Source organism: Macaca mulatta, chromosome 5, assembly GCF_049350105.2.
Source record: "Macaca mulatta isolate MMU2019108-1 chromosome 5, T2T-MMU8v2.0, whole genome shotgun sequence".
NCBI lineage: Eukaryota > Metazoa > Chordata > Mammalia > Primates > Cercopithecidae > Macaca > Macaca mulatta.
This window is the reverse complement of record NC_133410.1, coordinates 45,516,354-45,536,114: the sequence shown is the minus strand read 5'-3', so window position 1 is coordinate 45,536,114 and position 19,761 is coordinate 45,516,354. Positions and strand designations below refer to the sequence as shown.

The following is a 19,761-nucleotide window of genomic DNA, read 5'->3' as shown; positions in this document are numbered from 1 at the left end:
GCAGAGAAAGCGCCTGCTTCCACCACCTCCAGCGTCTTCGCCTGTACAGTTGTTCCAGCTGCCGGAGGCTTTCTGGTTACCACGGCAACTGTCGGGCTCTGCTAGGAACTCAAAGCAGAGCCTCTGAAGTTAGGTCCAAACACTGGGGCTTAACAGATGCAAAAGAGGATTGGCCATCTAATAGGTCTACAGCTCCTATGGCTAAGACAACCTTTATAAAATCAGACTTTTGTTTTTGTGTTTGCAAGATGAGATAGTTCTTGCCTGGCATCATTCATTAGTGTCATCTTTCGGTGCCCGGCGGGAGAAGACTGCAAATCCTCTCTCACTATTAAGGCGGTGGAAGGGGGATGTAGCGAGCAAAAGTGGTAACCAGGAATGCACGGAGCCTGCTCATTCATTCGTTCATTCATTCAATTACATATTCAACATCTCCTGAGTGCTCATTTGTGCGGGGCATCCTGCCAGGTGCTGGATCTGCAAAGAGAAAGGAGACACCGCCCCACCCACAAAATTAACAAGATGATTAGCACAAATTAACAGAATCCCCGCGAACCTGGGGAAAACCAATTAGGCACTGCCTGCTTCCCACGGGTCTCTCTTGGAAGACAGATTTAGAATCCGAACGCGGGAGAGGAAAGAGGCAGTGGCCCCGAAATAGTCAGACAAGAGGAAGAGCAGAAGGGAAGGAGAAAGCAGCCTCTTCCTAGGGAGGGATTCTGTCAAGGCCACTCAAACGTTTCTCCGCGGCTGCAAGGGAGAAGAGGTTTGTTTTTCTTTTAGAAAAACGGAGCCCTTTTCCCTACTGGGCTCAATTTCTAGTAGGAGAACCCCGCCTCCTTGGGCTACCGATTGGCTCAACTCTTTTTAAGATAATTTATGCCAGCATCCTCTCGGCCTGATTGGCTCGCTGGCTCAATTCTGATGGGAGTCGCATCCTACCTGGTTGGGAGGTGCACTGCCTTTCCACACTCTCCCTTCTTGTACTCAGCCAGCTGCTGCTGAGGTGGGAGGAAAAGTCCTGGCTGGGAGAATTGAGCTAGTGCAGCACACGCATAGAAAAAGCGATTCCGATGGGTCCTTTGAAAGCTTTTCTCTTCTCCCCTTTTCTTCTGCGGAGTCAAAGTAGAGGGGTGAGGTTGGTCTTCTTGTTACTGACCCTGCATTTGGGAAACTGGTGAGTAAATTCAGGGGCTTAAAACTATTTTTTGCTATCTACTCCTTTCCCCTTATTCCTCTGTCTTTTAAAAATTATTCTACGTTAAGTAATTTGTATTTCCTAACACATATTTGGTATTTACCATCGTTTTATTTTCTGATTAGATCTATTCATTCTCAGATAGAAGGAAAGTAACATATTTTTGAAGCATGAGGTTGGTTCAGTTGTTTTTGACTTCAAGCAGAGTATAAATTAGTGAACTAGTGAAGGTTGACTTACTGGGAGAGAGTGAGGGGGAGTAGAAATGACTTTGCCAGTAAATTTGCTGAATGAATGCCACCGATGAACTTTCTGGATGATTCTGCATTTTAAAAACAAAGTTATTTCTGAAACTTGTTGTTAAACAGCGTGATATGTGTGATGCTTTTCTACCTACTGCTATTGCTTTTCCCCTTTCCTGGTTTTTGGTAACTTTCTGGAACAAACCAGTGTTTTACATCAAGAAAGATTGTAAATCTGGCTAAAAAAAAAATCTATCAGCATTAAAAATGTATAGTATCCAAGTAAAAAATAACCGTGTATATTTAATTTGAACCAGGTTTGAGTGTTTTCTTTTAATTGGTTGTCCATCAGTAATTAAAAATGTATGGCCGCATGAATGTCTTGGCTGTGTGTGTGTGTGTGTGTGAGAGAGAGAGAGAGAGAGAGAGAGAGGAGAGAGAGGCAAGAGAGAGAGAGAAGAGAGAGAGAGAGAGAGAGAGAGAGAGAGAGAGAGAAAGAAGAGAGTATTGCCAATCACAAATCTCAAATTTAACAGGAACAAAACTGGGTTGTAATACCTTTCAGTAAAATTTTTAAATCGTTCTGGTAGAAAAATCAAATGCTTAGGTATCATTCATGGATTAAATGTAGGAGTAGTGGATGACTTGAGCTAAAATATGTTGATTAAGATATAGACACTTATAAAGGTCTGGGACATGGTACTCATACCATGCAACTTGTTTCAAATAAATGTACTTTTAACATTACATTATTATAAATGTAATTCTGTATAGAATTCAAAAGTAAAATACAATCACTATGAAGATAGAAACATGCCTTTATAACTACTTGTATCACTGCTAAAATGAATTATTATTATAAACATACGTGTAAAGCTAGAGTGAATTTTTTTTTGCCACACCAGCATATAGAATGTGTATATTTTTCTTCCAGAAAATAGAGATTGGATTAAAGTATGCTAAGTAATATTAGACTTATTAGAAGTTTTTGACATAGTACTTTTTTAGGATTAAAGTTTTCTCTCTCTCTCTCTTTTTTTTTTTTTTTTTACCCTGTTCCCTTAGATTCTTAAATGTTTGACACGAACATAAACATACTACTGGATGAATTATTTCTTATATATGTCTTGCCATAATGGCTTATTCTTTGAATATATTATAGCATTTTATAGAAGATATTTAGGTAGACAAGTATATCATAATATTACCGAAGTAAAAACAGATTTACCAGTGGTTTTCTGAAACAACCTTTTATCATTGTATACAAGTTTTCCTTTCAACCAAATAGGCAAGCTGCTTAGTAAAGAGCATATTATCTATTCCAAGAGATGTTTTATTTTAAATAAACATGTTTTGTTTTGGGAAATATTTGTGATCATTGTAATTGGCTCCAGAACTCTCATCAAGCTCTCAGAGTTGAAGAGATGTGTGCTGTAGGGACAGAGGGCAGGCTTAGAAGCCTGGAGACATGATCTCATGTGGCAAGGGGTCTTTAACCTCTCTGAACACAGTTTCATCTATGAAATGAAGGAGAGTAGTAGACCACATATGACTTATTTAGATTTTCACATTCAACACATCTATGATTTCAACTGAAAAGTGAAATAAGTCAATGGTTGCTTCACTGTTTTATCTAAGTAGTTTTCAAGAGGGAAATTCTAAGTGTGAATGCTATGGACTTTGTAACCATATGTATAAGTGAGAAAGGTATTGTACAGTTAACACATAATTTCTATTATCATAGTAATATAGGTAACTGGGATTATTTTGTCCAGTGAATAAATATACATTAAAAGATAAATTTATAAGCCATTGTTCTAATTAGCCCATAAGGCCTCAGTTATGAGAGTTCATGATATACTGATATACTTTTAAAAGTACCCCCTAAATCCATAATTTTTAAAAATGAGATAGAAAGCTAGCAATAAAAGCCAAATGTGAGCGTGCTTTCCTTAAGATGCATCGTAAACTGTTTTCTTCAGTGACTGGAAAAAGTTTGACACAGAAACACTTTTGTAGGCAAACCAGGAGAATGTTATTAGAACAAGTTTCTTTCTCCATTGGATTCTATGAGACCAAGTTGGGAAATACGGCAATTAAAAGGAAATACAAGCATGCTTTTGCTAAAAAACAAATTTAAAAAATAATGCTGCAATGAACATTCTTTTAAAATAAGTAAAATAAAGTAGCTACTGTTGGGTGAACTTTTTTATCTTTTTAATATTTAGTTGGCGATAACAGATGCTAACATGTATAAATCATGTACTGTCATATTTTTCTCTCCTTTTCCCTTTCTTTTGGTTAGTTTTCCTTTCCAAAACTATCCATAAATAGTTCAGTTTGTAAGCATTTTAGTGTTTTATATGATTTCCAAAATATATCTTGAAAGTCATCTATTTTGGGGACTCCCCAAATTGGAAGCATTTTTTTTTAAAATTTAATCAGTTGCAGTGCTTCGTTTCCTCATTAATTTCCATCAAGAGTATGGAGGAGAGACACATTTTACCTTTTATTGATGAACTATGAAAAACTATCCTATCATTGTAACTAAAACTGTAGTCATGGTTCCTGCGTATCATTCTCTAGGAGATTCTTTGGCATCTTGACAAGTTCTGTAGAATCTCTTCAGCTTGATTTAACTTCTTTGTAATGTTGAAAAAAAAATCTAGTTATAATCGGTTTTTTTAAAAAAAAGTGTTTAAAAAGAGATTTTAGCTGTTACCAAAAGTAACCTACAATAAGCCTTGACTAAGAGTTGTATATTGAAAGAGCTCAAGGAAAAAAATCATAATTTTCTCTTTTCAAAACAATTTCCATGAGTCAATAATCATACTATGTGGCATTCAGTTGCCCAGTTGAAAATATGCAAATAAACTTGCTGTTTAAAATGAATTTTTTCAAGTAATTTCAGTAATATCTTTTGTGTGGGTGGCAATGAAGGAATAATTTTTTAAGTGTCTAGATTTTTGGCTTAATTTTGTAATAAAATGCTGATGATAACCATCCAAACTTGAGAACCAAATGCCTAAGTAAAGATATTCCATGATAGTTAAATATGAAAAGGACTGAGAGGAAAAAGATTTTTGAAGCTAAAATGCGAACGTCATAATTGATAAACCCCCTGAGTACAGAGTCTTTTACTTTATCCAAATGATCAGTATCTTTCTTCTATTCTATACTATGAAGAACCCTTATGATTAAGGAACATGAAGAAATGTTTGATATTTCTTCAAATATTAAACAGATTAATTGAATGTAAGAATATAATGATGAAGGTGGAGGCCCAAAGGAGGAGTGAAAAGAAAGAGTAAAAAAAAAACTGAAAAATGACTCTGGAGATACTGAGAAAGTGATTACCAAAATATGATAAATGACTGCCATGAAATAAAAGGAAGAATGAGCTTCAAGAGAGTAATTCACATATGGGCAGGGTTTCAAGTGAGAATCCTGGCCTTTACCAACAGATCTAAATTCCAGTTTCAGCTCCATCATTTCTCACTGGAGTGATTTCAGACAACTCTTTGAGGCAGAAAATCTCCATTAGTGTGGAGTTGTCATATGCATTTCCAGAAACGAAATTTCCAAGAAAGAAAATCTGTGCAAAGAAACCGACACTTAAAATTTTATATGAAAAGAAAGTCATAACAGATATTCTGTGGAATTATAGTTATTCTAGTATGATATAGCCTAGTTAAAGTGGTTTTAAGTGCAGTAGAGTGAAATATTTGGATCTTTTTGTGTTCTTAAATGTCTTCTAAGTCTTAAATGTCTTTTAAATGGGGCTTATACTTATTCATTGCCAAGACCTAGATTTATGACATGAATTAAAGAAAAACATATATTTTAACCAAAATAAAAAATACACCTCTGGAACTCTAAAAATAAACAGAGAAGTCTAAACTTTTGAAGATAGAAGTTGCTGAAAGAATGGATCATAATCAAGGGAAAATAATTGAAGAGCCAAGAGATTTCTCATCAGCAATACCAGAAGACTATGGGGAAAATGTCTTCAAATCTGAAGTCAAGTACTCTGCCTAGAAGATTATACTTAGCCAAATTACCTAACGAGAAGAAGAAGAAGAATATAGCCTAGATATTGTTATTTTCTCAATTTTACGGATGGAAAAACAGGGGAACAGACATTTTTGTGAACTTATTAAAGGTCATCTTGTTGATAGGTGCTGAATCCAAGACTTAAATCCCTGTGTTCTATACCCCTCCTGCATTTTTAACTACCACATCTCTCAGATGATGAATGCAATATAAGTCAAAACAATGAACATTACTGTTGATAATTAAAAAAAAAAAAAAGGAAATGGAGAAAAAAAGAGAAGAGAAGAGAGTTACTACAGTAAATTGTGAGTTCATTGACAAAATCACATTCAGTAGAAAAATCTACTTTGTACCTATCACATACATTCTGGAGTATTATGGGTAGTGCGAGATTATTTTTAAAAAAATTTTGACACATGAAGTACTTGACGCAGACAAAAAAAAACTATAAGTTAAAAAGTTAAAAGCAAAAATTTTTAATTTACATAAGCTTTACTGAGGAACTGAATGGTTATCTTATTTTAAAAGATGCTATATATAATCATGTTTGAATTTATTGTTTATAGATGTACTAGACAAACCATAACCAAGTAGTGAAAATTGCATGAAGGCAGATTTTCTCCCAATACGACAGTTCTCTAACATGGTAATGGAAACCTTATCACTAGACATGTTCAAGCAGAAGCTTGTTAGTGAGTTGTCATACTCCATAGGAGGCAGATGAAATTTGTAGATTTTTTTTTTTTTTGCATTTTCAAACATTTCATTATCTAAGTCTATCAGTACTAAAATAGTTTAGCCAACTGAAGTCCCATGTTTCAAGAAATAGCACTAGCTATTAATTCATTCAGTAAATACTCATTGAGCATCACCATTCATTCCATGAATATTTACTCAGTGCCCATTGTGTGTTAAGCAGGGTTCTGGAAACTAGATACAATGGTAACAATGGTAAACAAGACAACGCCATTGCCCTATAGTGTTTAAGTAGCATAAATAGGACATATATTATATGCTAGATGAACAGGATACAGAAATCAGAATTCCTGCTCAATGAACACAAACTCTGGTCGTTTGTGTCGAGATAGCATATTAACATAAACAAGTAAACACAATAAAATGCTGTAATTGCTGCTCAGAATTCTAGAGGAGGTATAGTGGGGGCAACAAAGAAGTTGCCATTACTTGCAACTCTGGGAAAATACTGTATGTTCTCAGCTGTTATAGGCATAAGTTCAGGTCAGTATGAGTGAAAGATAGATAGATAGATAGATAGATAGATAGATAGATAGATAGATAGATAGATAGAAGATAGATAGATAGATATAGATAGATATAGGTATATAGATTAAATAGATAGATAGATAGATAGATAGATAGATAGATAGATAGACAGACAGACAGATAGACAGATAGATAGATATCCTTACATCTGAGGAAGGGGTAGGCTATATGTTCTATTAGGGGGGTGAGGATAAGGGTAAGCCATATTATACTGTAGCTAGCTAGCTAGATGGATAGATAGATAGATAGATAGATAGATAGATAGATAGATAGATAGATAGACAGAGAGAGAGACAGACAGAGATGGAGAGAGAGAGAATAAGAAAGAGAGAGGGAGAGAGAGAGATAACATTACCATCTTGTGCCAAAGGTAGATTCTCACAGTTTGGTAGAATTTTTTGTATATAGATTTCCTATATCTTTTAGGTGAGCCTTTACTCTGGTTGTGTAAGATGTGGCATTGAAATAGAAGCATCCTATTGAAGGCTATATAATTTAGTTTAATTTTGAAATCCTGAAATGTAGAAATTGTTACCTCCCAGAAACAATGTATTCTGAGATTTGACATTTCTCCTTATTTGTTAGACAAACATTACATGACTAAGAAGTAATAGAGATTGTGCTATGCAATAGACATATAGAAGTAAATATAATATAGACCCTGCTCTCCAACCTATAGCTACAATAGGCAGATCAGAAAGTTTATGATTATAAAATAGTGAATTTAATATATATTTTAATATTCATGTCAAGGTGTGATTTGTTTCCCTAGATAACTTTAAGACTGCTAGAATCAAGAGTTCTAGCCACTAGGTTAACCTTCGGGTAGATTTCTAGAACAGTCACTAATGATTACAATAGGTAATGGTAATGGTAATAATGGTAAACAAGACAATAGGTACAGTATGCTTAAGTACAGGGATATCTTTCACCTCTTGATCATCCTAGATGGGTATAATTATAAAAATAATTTTCCAGCACATGTAATAGAGTGTGTTGAGTAAAGAATACCTGTTCCAGAAAAGAGCCATATTTACTAGCACTGAGTAGCCCTCTTGGCTGGATTGAACTTAAGTATTAATTCAGATGCCTGTATTTTATAAACTAATTTGTTACCCTGCGCAGGTGGCTTATGAATGTATATTTGTCTCTGGAATTTCTTAGTAACAATTCATTTTGAAAATCATCAGATTGTCATAACTAGAATAGACTGGACTGTTTTGCTTTTTCTATTCACTTACTTGTATTCTCTTAGTTTTTGAAGTGAATAGTCTAAGACAATCTTTTGTCAATTAAAATATTTGACACTCATTTAAGATCACAAAACTTAGAAAATATATATATGTTTCTGTCTTCAGAGGTATGAATTCCCATTTCTTTCTTCCACTTTTAAGGTCTTTTAGTATGTTTTATAATTTAATAAGCTCAATATAATGCCTCCATGTTGCAAAATGTTTAGCAGCCTTGAAGAATGTATCTGAAGCATAGATACCCCAGAGTCTTAAAAAGTGTGAATGTCACCAAGATTTGTATTTTTTCTAAGTCTAACTTACGTTCTGTCAGGCACTATGAAAATGAACTTAACAATAGAGAAATCACTGATAATTTCAATATATTGTCTCTTCAGTGTTCACTTTTTAAATAGACTATAATAAAAATTACATATTCTTTCTCTTACTCCAAAAAGCACTCACATAGAAATGGCCACAGAAGAACATTTACAATTTCTGGGCACTCACCAGCCTTGGTGAAGACTTAATTGGCTGGGTGGTTTGTAGTTTTCTAAACTCTGTTTTAAGGAACAAAGTTGGCCTGCTAAACATAGCAAATAATCAACAAATACAAAAATCTAAAAGTTGGCAAGCTATACTGTTTTATTTGTAGTATTTATTCTTTTACTAAAAATCAATCAAAAAACTACAAAAATTTCAAATTTATAACCAAAGACATTACAAAAAAAATCTGTTTTATAATTGTCTGTTTTTATCCTCTTTCTAAAACCATGCCACTATAGCAATTAATTTTTTAAAATGGATTCTGATATTACTCTTTTTTTAAATTAGCTATCTTATGTCTAATCTTATGTTGAATCTAAATAAATAAACTATGCTCTGATATGTTTGGGAATTTTCCAGACTCCTTTTTGAAAGTAACAGGGAAACCCTCTGTGCTAAAAGCAATTTAAATTGTTACTTGTTTCGTATTTTAGATGTAGTTTTGAAGAGTTCTATATCTTCAACCTTACCAAGGAAACCATATAAAATAGACCATAAATGAAGCTGTATTTTACTTCTTTCTCCTAAATCAATTTTCCACATCTCAAATTATAAAATCATTGATGTATACTTTTATTCATGCTCTGGTCTACAGACAGAAAATTAATTCTATTTTACAGTTTGAGTTTTTTATTCAACCTTATTTTACTTGCTTTTCAAAAATCATTTTCAAGTTGTTGCTGTTGTTGAAACGTGAAAAAAAATGATTTTCCCTAATGTCATAATATTTTTGCTTGCATACTGTAAATGTTAAATTATCTTATTCCATTTCAGTCCTCAAAAAAAAAAATAGCAAAAAAAAAGTTATTTAGACTATACACAAAATTAATAGTAATGTTTACCTCTAGATGGAGTACAAGAAAGTGGTGTTTTTTTGTTTGTTTGTTTGTTTGTTTTTCCTGAGACGGAGTCTTGCCCTGTTGCCCAGGTTGGAGTGCAGTGGCTTGATCTCAGCTCACTGCAAGCTCTGCCTCCTGGGTTCATGCCATTATCCTGCCTCAGCCTCCTAAGGAAGTTTTTGATTTCATGGATCAATGGATCAAAGGTAAGAAGGCAATGGGGACATTAGGTATTTAACTTTACATGTTATTTACCTTGCTTTTACAAGAAAATATGATTAAATTTTATAATTTTAACAAGGACAAAGCTAAAATTAGAGAAAGTTTAATAATACAGTTTGGTACTGTCTACCAGAAAGATATTGGTAGGCTTTCTGCAGCTAGGAAGAACAAAAGAACAATGGTGAAAGGACAGAAGGAAATAGCCCATCTTTTACTTTGATAGTTCTCTTTTTTGTTTCTTTCCTGAGAAGGACCTAGAATAACATCTCTTTTTCCTGGGGTTGGTGAGTTGGTGTGGTCCTGAGGCAAGGGGAGAGTGTGTTTGGTGGCACTACTCATTGATTTGGGAGAAAAAATAGAACCTGATTTATTGATTTAAAATAACTACTTAGGAACTTATAGCCTTTAATTCCAGAATTTTCCATAATTTAGGCAGATGTATATGTATGCATTTGTGTGTGTGTTGTGTGCATCCATACATGTGTATTCTTAAAAACACAAATAAAATCTAACTAGTTTTTTATGTAACTAATATCAAAGATACCTTTCTAGATCAGTATACTTATTCTACCTCTTTTTTGAATGACTATGTCATATTTTATATGATAGATAAATTTTAACATGAAATTATTCCTTAATATATTTTGTTATATTTTGTCATTAACATTATTTTTATGTTCATATATCCATATATATGTGCTTTTAATTTCAATATTTTGATCAATATTACCAAATTATTTACTGTAAAGCAAATTCCATTTTCTACTAATTGTTATAAAAATGCCGTTTATTCATATTATCCTCAGTACTAGATATAACAGATCATTTAATATTTTGCCAATGTGATGGCTAAAGATTGTTGTCACATTTTAAACTTATTTTCCCTTACTACCAAAAAATGTTTGCATACATTTTTATATTTATTGGCCTTTTTCTTTCTTAAATTGTTATATATCAATATTTTATACATATTTTTCTCCCAATTAATGTTTTGTCTCTAGACTTATGCAAAGTGTCCTATTCCAACCATAAGTTCTCTTTAAAGTTTTGTGTGTCAGTTAGTTATTCTTTTGCTGGTTTGATTACATATTGCCTAGGAAGGCATTCTTATCCCAAGTGTCAAAAACATTTTAAATATATTTTAAATTCAATATATTTGAATAATATAATTTAAATAATATAATTTAGTAATATTATTCTTTATTCAGTTTCTTTTTATGCTTAATACATAGCAATTTACTGTGTAAGTTGGGAATCTAATTTTATTTTCTTCAAAAAGAGCTAATTAGCATTTCAACACAATTTACTGAATAATTCTTTTATTTCTAAACTGATAATTCACTTTTATCATATATTATATTTCTATATATTTGGGATCTTATTTTGAAAGCTTAATTTTGTTTTCACTATTTATTGCTACAATAAGGCTTTGATTACAGAAACTTTATTTTGTTTTCTTTTTATTCTTGCCTGAAAATTTCCATCTAAGAATTCCCTTTTTAAATAATATCTTATAAACTCTCATGTTGATTATTCTACTTAATTTTAGTGGTTTTAACCTGTTAAACACAAAAGATGAGATTCTGACTAAACCTATATTAAATGCATCACAAATTTAGGAATCATACGTTAACAATATTTTTATAGGCGAAAATATTTATTTTGTCTTTATTTTTTCTGTCCTTATGTTCCTTAATAAAGTCTTTAGTCTTCTTCACGTAAGACATATACCTTCCCTGTTATAGTTCTGCTTAATCATTTCATATGTTGTGTTGTCATTGTCAAATGAGTAAGTTTTTTTCTTCTGTTTTTATTTTTGATGATTTAGTATTAGAATCTGAAAGTTACGTTTTTTAAATTAGTTTTATGTTAGGTTATCTACCTAATTTTTAAATCAAGGACCACAGTTATAGTTTTAGTTATGTTCTTGATTCATGATAATTTTATCTGAAAATAACATAATAAGCTCTAAATTTTTTTTCTGTTCATTTGCTTATTCATTGATTTTTATTAAATTGAGCACAAACTATGTATCAGATTTAGGAGTAGGTGCTGGGGGTATCACAGTAAATACTTTAGGCTCTAAGGTATTTAAATACCTAAATACATTCAAATTGCTTAAAGCTTAGAGAGGATCATAAATAAATAAGTAATTAAGATACAATATGATTAACTGCATGGTAGAGTTAATCACAGGACAGATTGGAAGCATACAGGGACACACTTACCTAGTATTCTAGGCTTGGTGCTCTTCTGCCATTTCAAGTTTTCTTTTTTTTTTTTTTTTTAAATTTATTTATTATGATTATACTTTAAGTTGTAGGGTACATGTGCATAACCTGCAGGTTTGTTACATATGTATACTTGTGCCATGTTGCTGTGCTGCACCCATCAACTCGTCATTTACATCAGGTATAACTCCCAATGCAATCCCTCCCCCCTTCCCACCGCCCCCCTCCCCATGATAGGCCCCGGTGTATGATGTTCCCCTTCCTGAGTCCAAGTGATCTCATTGTTCAGTTCCCACCTATGAGTGAGAACATGCGGTGTTTGGTTTTCTGTTCTTGTGATAGTTTGCTAAGAATGATGGTTTCCAGCTGCATCCATGTCCCTACAAAGGACCCAAACTCATCCTTTTTTATGGCTGCATAGTATTCCATGGTGTATATGTGCCACATTTTCTTAATCCAATCTGTCACTGATGGACATTTGGGTTGATTCCAAGTCTTTGCTATTGTGAATAGTGCTGCAATAAACATACGTGTGCATGTGTCTTTATAGCAGCATAATTTATAATCCTTTGGGTATATACCCAGTAATGGGATGGTAGTTCAACCATTATGGAAAACAGTATGGCGATTCCTCAAGGATCTAGAACATTTCAAGTTTTCAAAGCATCTCTCTGTATGTTAAGTGATAGGTTCCATTGTATTTTTCTTTGTGCTCATAAAATAATCATAGAACTGAGTGGATTATCATTTCACCTCTTTAAAACACTGGAAGTTTAGTGCTTGCTTCAGCGGCACATATAATAAAATTCTGCAAGTTTGAATCTATAATGCTGTTATTTATCACTCTTTTACCTTTTTTGCTTTCCTGCAGCTTTGTGTACAGTAAAAATTATTCAGAGCTACAACCCTAGAAAGGAACTTTTCTACAAAAGAATTTAGTAGCTCAAACATGAAGGCAAAAAAGAAAATTTATTTACTTTTTGATTTTAAGTCTAAAATCAGTGATTTTTCCTACCCTTTAAAAAACTAGTTCTTATAGTTGTTGACATGAGAGTATCTTGTATCTTCTACTCAGAAAGATTAGAATCATACGTTTCTTTTCTGGAACTTTTCCCTGAAATACTGTGTTTATGAAAATGTGTTTGATGGTTGTAAATAAATACTACGTAACTTGTCATGAACAACAGATCACAGATAGGGCCTGTGGAGACAACACATATTTATTTACTAACAAATATTTATTGAAACCCTGTGTGTGACAGATGCTGTTCTAGAAACTTTTGATGTGTCCATGAACTAGAGATAAAACACCTTCTACCATTTTGGAATTGGCATTCAGGAGGGAGCAATACACAGTAAACAATAAGCATAAATATATAAATTGGAACTTATAAAATTATCTTTTTGTCCAAATGGGCAAATATAATTTAATGGGTTAAAACTATTTCATCCTTTATCATTTATGTATAGGATTTTATAATTAAATTAGAGCTATGGTGATATGGTTAGGCTTCATATCCCCACCCAAATCTCATCTTGAATTGTAATCCCCATAATCCCCACTTGTCAAGAGACACACCAGGTGAATGTAATTGAATCATGGGGGCAATTACTCCTATGCTGTTCTCGTGATAGTGAGTTCTCATAAGATCTGATGGTTTTATGAGGGGCTCTTCCCCCTCCTTTCAGCAGTTTTCCTTCTTCTTGCCTTGTGAAGAAGGTATCTTGCTTCCCCTTTGCCTTCACCATGATTGTAAGTTTACTGAAGTCTTCCCAGCTATACTGAACTGTGAGTTAATTAAACCTATTTTCTTTATAAATTACCCAGTCTTGGGCAGTTCCTTATAGCAGCATAAAAACGGACTAATACATATGGAAACAAATAAGCTGGGCAAGGAAGTGTGGAATTTGAATAGAAGAGTAAATAGTGAGCAGACAGGCTTCAAATATTAAATAATATTTGAACAAATACTAGAAGTGAGTGAAGCTTTCAGTCATGCCAAGTGAGGGTTGGGGAGATAAGCATTTGAAGTGGGAGACCAAATATGGGGGCCTTGTAATTGCTTGTAGTCCTTGTAGTTATTATTTTATATTTTCAACTTTTATTTTAAATTCAACGGATGCATGTGCAGGTTTGTTACCTGCATATATTGCATGATGCTGAGCTTTGAAGTAGGAATAAATTCATCAGCCACATACGAATCATAGTACCCAATAGTTAGTATTTCCACCCTTACCCCATACCTCCTTGCCTTCTCTAATAGTCCCCATTGTCTTTTGCTGTCATCTTTATATTCATGAGTACCCAATGTTAGGCTCACACTTACAAATGAGAACATGGGGCATTTACTTTTCTGTTCTGCAAAAAACACAATTTTCTTGTTTTTTTTATGGCTTTTTTATGGCTGCGTAGTGTATATGTACCACATTTTCTTTATCCAATCCACCACTAATGGACACCTATCAGTTGATTCTATCACTTTGCTATTGTGAACAGTGCTGCATGGAACATGTGAATGCATGTGTCTTCTTCGTAGAATAATTTGTTTTCTTTGGGATATATACCCAGTAATGGGATTGCTGGGGTTGAATGATAGTTCTGTTTTAAGTTTTTTGAGGAATCTCAAAACTTGTTTCCCCATTGGCAGAACTAATTTGCATTACCATCAACAGTATATAAGCATTTCCTTTTCTCCACAGCCTAATCTATATCTGTTTTTTTTTTTTTTTTCTTTTTAGTAATGGCCATTCTGATTGGTGTGAGATATCTTGTTGTGGTTTTGATTTGCATTTCTCTGACAATTAGAGGTTTGGAAAATTTTTTGCTATGTTTGTTGGCCACCTCTATGTCTTCTGAAAAATGTCTGCTCGTGTCTGTTGCCTGTTTTTAATGGGGCTATTTATTTGTTGGATTTTCAACTGTTTAAGTTCCTTATGGATTCCAGATATTAGATCTTTGTCAGATGCATAGTTTGCAAGTATTTTCTCTCATTATGTAAGTTGTCTGTTTTGGTTGTGCAGAAGCCCTTTAGTTTAATAAGATCTCACATGTCCATTTTTGTTTTTGTTGAAATTTCTTTTGAGGACTTAGCGATAATTGCTTTCCTAAGGCTGATATCCAGAACAGTGTTTCCTAGGTTTTCTTCTAGGATTACTACAGTGTGAAGTTTTATATTTAAACTTTTAATCTATCTTGAGTCAATTTTTGTATGTGGTGCAAGATAAGGGTCCAGTTTCAGTCTTCTTCATATGACTAGCCAACTATTCCAGCACCATTTCTTGAATAGAGAGTCCTTTTCTCATTGCTTATTTTTGTCAACTTTGTTGAAGATCATATGTCTTAGGTGTGCAGCTATATTTCTGTGTTCTCTTCTGTTCCATTTGCTTGTGTGTCTGTTTTCATACCAGTACCATGCTGTTTTGGTTACTATAGCCTTATCATATAGTTTAAAATAAGATAATATGATGATTCTGGCTTTGCTTTTTTTCCTTAGAGTTGCTTTGGCTATTTGGGCTCTTTTTTTGTTCCATATGGATTTTAGAATAGTTTTTCCTAGTTCTGTGTAAAACTATTTTGTTACCTTAATAGAAATAGCATTGAATGTGTAAATTGCTTTGCCTAATATGGCCATTTTAATAATATTGTTTATTCCAATCCATGAATGTGAAATGTTTTTGCATTTCTTTGAGTCACCTGTGAATTATTTTAGCAGTGTTTTGTAGTTCTGCTTGTAGAGATCTTTCGCCTCCTTGGTTGCATGTTTTCCTAGGTATTATTTTTGTGGCTATTGTAAATGGGATTACATTCTTGATTTGACTCATAGCTTGAACATTATTTTTGTATAGAAATTCTACTGAATTTTATACATTTTTTTTATCCTGAATTACACTGAAGTGGTTTATCAGTTCCAGGAGACTTTCAGTGGAGTGCTTCAGGATTTTCTTGGTATAGAATCATAAACTCTCTAAAAAGAGATAGTTCAATTTCTTCTTTTTCTATTTGATGCCTTTTATTTCTTTATCTTGCCTTATTTCTCTGGCACTTCTAATCTTATGTTGAATAGGAGTGGTAGGAGTGGCCATCCTTGTCCTGTTTTGGTTATCAAGGGTGATGCTTCCACCTTTTGACCATTTAGTTTGATGTTGGCTGTGATTTGTCATAGATGGCTCTTATTATTTTGAGGTATATTCCTTCAAGTCCTAGTTTCTTGAGGGTGTTTATCATGAAAGGATGTGGGATTATATGTAAAGCTTTTTCCATGTCTATTGAGATGATTATGTGTTTTGTAAATTATGCTCATATGATGAATCACATTTATTGATTTGCGTATGGTGAACCAACTTTATATCCTAGGAAAGAACTTATTTGATTGTGACAAATTAACTTTTTGATGTACTGTTGAGTTCAGTTTGCCAGTATTTATTTTGAGGGTTTTTACATCTATGTTCATCAAATGTATTTTCCTGTAGTTTTCTTTTTTCATTGTCTTTGGTAGGTTTTGGTATCAGGGTGGTGCTGGCTTTTCAGAATTAGTTAGAGAGGAGTTAAAAGGCACAGAGTGGCAGGTTGGATAAATTAACAAGACCCATCCATCTGCGGTCTTCAAGACACCTGTCTCAGAGGTAATAATGTCTATGGGCTCAAAATAAAGTTTAGAGACAGTTTTACTGTACAAACAGAGAGCAAAAAAAGCAGGGTTCACTATGTTACATCAGATAAAACAACGTTAAACCATCAACAGTAAAAATGGACAAAGGAGGTCATTGCATAATTATAAAGGGTGCAATTCAACACGAAGACTCAGCTGCCTTACATTTATATGCACCCAACATTGGAGCACCTACATTTACAGAAGTACATCTAGAACTACAAAAAAATTTAGACAGTCACCCAATCATAGTTGAGGATTTCAACACCCCACTGAAAGCATTAGCTAGATTAAAGGAGAATACTAACGAAGAAATTCTGTAATTAAATTTGATACTTGACCAACTGGAACTAGTAGATATCTGTAGAACACTCTACCCATCAACCACAGAATACACATTTTTCTCATCTGCACATGGAACCTACTCCAAGATCAACCACATGCTCAGCCATAAAGACCATCTCAACAAATTCCAAAAGACCAAAATCATACCATCTACAGTCTTGAACCACAGTGGAATAAAAATAGATATCAATATGAAGAAGATTTCTCACAACAACACAGTTATATGGAAATTAAACAACTTGCTCCAGAATGCCTTTTGAGTAAACAATGAAACTAAAAGATAAATAAAAAAGTATTTCTTTGAAATAAATGAAGACAGAGATATACTAAAGTTTCTGTTATGCTGAAAAAGGAGTGTTTAGAGGAAAGTTTATATGCTAACCGTGTACCTGAAAAGGTTAGAATAATCTCAATTTAATTATCTAACATTGTGCCTGGAGAAACTAGAAAAATAAGAACAATCCAACCAAAAAACTAGCAGAAGAAAAGAAGTAACTAATATCAGAACAGAACTGAATGTAATTGAGACCCAAAAATTTATACAAAGAATCAATGAAACCTTCTCTAAAATGATAACAAGACTGATAGACTGAAAGCTAGATTAACGAAGAAAAAGAGAGAGACGATCCAAATAAGCACAATCAGTAATGGCTATGGTGACATTGCAACGAAACTCACAGAGATATAAAAGATCCTCAGAGACTATTATGGACACCTTTAGGCACACAAACTAGAAAATCTGGATGAAATGCATAAATTTCTGGAAACACACAATCTTCCAAGATTGAATCAGGAAGAAATTAAAACCCTGAACAGACCAACATTGAGTTTCAAAATTGAATCAGTATTAAAAAAGAAGAAGAAGAAAAAAACTACTAATCAAAAAAAAAAAAAAAAAGTCCTGGGCTTTTCACAGCCAAATTCTACTAGTCATACAAAGAAAACCTGGTACGAATTCTACTGAAAATATTCTAAAAACTAGAGGAGACACTGTTTATCCTATGAGATATGGAAAACCCTCCAACTAAGATCCAGGGTTTTGAGCATAGATATGATATGACATGATCTGTATATTAAAAACATCACTATGGGTGTTGTTTTGATAATAGACTATGTTATCAATGCAAGGGCAGAATTAGAGAGATCCAAAGGAGACTTTTTAAAATAATTTGAGTCTTCCTGAAGAATTTTACCTGTGATAAATTCTTCCTTTGCCACTTACTAATAGTAAGAACTTTGGCAAGTTATTTAAAATTCTTAGAAACTGAGTGATCTTCACTTATAAAATTAAGGTAAAATGCTTACCTTATAAAATCCACGTTCATGTTTTCATTCATACAACAAATAATAATTGAGTGCCAACTTAGTGCCCATCACTTCTCTAGTCACTAGAGATGCATCCATAAACAAAAATCTCACACTCATGGAGAGTGTTAAGGATAGTGGTAAAGGACCCCGCACTCATGGATAGTGGTAAGGATTAATATGTTCAGAATCTTAGCACAAAACTTCTGTTACCAGATCATTGTGAATGAGTGAATTTCTTTACTTTTGAACAAATTTTAAGATTCTTGACAACAGAAACTCAACTTTTTGCTCCTACTTGACTGATGAATGAGTGGACTGTATTAAGCAAAGCAAATGTGAATTGAACAAAATCAATTCCTGGTTCAAGTGACTGTGCAAAACACCACTTCTCGCAGGGAGATTTAGTGACATATAAACTGTCTTGTTTCCTGGCTTAAGAAATGTGTATGAAAAAAGTATTAATTCATGTTCCCTTCTAGCCAAAAATTCCCCAATACTATATGTTTCTTAGAATTTTTTCATTCCGTACTTATTACCATCATTTATACAGAATATTTCCCAAGTATTTCCAATTTAGTAACATAAGAATTTTTCTATACTTCTTTTTTTTTAAATTATACTTTAAGTTCTAGTGTACATATGCACAACGTGCAGGTTTGTTACATATGTATATATGTGCCATGTTGGTGTGCTGCACCCATTAACTCGTCATTTACATTAGGTATATCTCCCAATGCTATCCCTCCCCCCTCCCCCCTCACCACAATAGGACCCGGAGTGTGATGTTCCCCTTCCTGTGTCCAAGTGATCTCATTGTTCAATTCCCACCTATGAGTGAGAACATGCGGTATTTGGTTTTCTGTTCTTGAGATAGTTTGCTGAGAATGATGGTTTCCAGCTGCATCTACATCACTACAAAGGACACAAATTCATCTTTTTTTTATGGCTGCATAGTATTCCATGGTGTATATGTGCCACATTTTCTTAATCCAGTAATGTTCCTTCTGATAAATATTTAAAATGTGCAGAACGTGCTAGGAAACCTATTGATTTCCCTTCCCATTTTTTTGTCGTATCTCCTCTAGAATAGATTTTTGTCTATCACATATACATAAACATTGTACCAAATACATAAGTAAATACTTATTCTATTATTGATTCCTCTTATTATAATTAAGTTACATCACCACTTGTAGAATAGTATACTGATAATCATCTAATTTTAAAAATAATCATAGGTATAAATTATTTTAAATGTCAAAGCTTTCAGTAGAAGTATTGTTTGGTTGGAAAGTTTATAGAACATGAGACTTTTGTAGAGTAACAACAAGTTAACAGAATATTTGAATAAAATAAATTAAAACAAGGTAGGATTTCTGATATCTCCAAAGGCAATGTCAAGAGAATCATCATTTCTATTTAATGATTCAAAATTATATAATTTAGTATCACCATCATAATTCACATATGAGAAAAAAGGGAGGGAGATAGGAAGCAATAAGAAAAAGAAGGAGGTTGGGAAAGGAGGTGGGAGGAATGGTGAGAGAGAGGAAGAACAAGAGAAGGAAAGGAAACAAGAAAGGAAGGAACTGAGTGACAATGAGGATGGTGTATG

General features: G+C 33.3%; 1 protein-coding gene across 1 annotated transcript in view; it reads left to right on the top strand.

Moving 5' to 3' along the window:
- The first annotated feature begins 970 nt into the window (after positions 1-970).
- The window catches only part of GABRG1 (gamma-aminobutyric acid type A receptor subunit gamma1), an 83,701-nt gene continuing 64,910 nt past the window's right edge, over positions 971-19,761 (top strand). Inside the window, exon 1 of the mRNA XM_015138325.3 lies at positions 971-1,177. Within this exon, the coding sequence (XP_014993811.3) occupies positions 1,074-1,177 (104 nt within the window). The 5' untranslated portion in view covers positions 971-1,073. The remainder of the gene's footprint in view (positions 1,178-19,761) is intronic.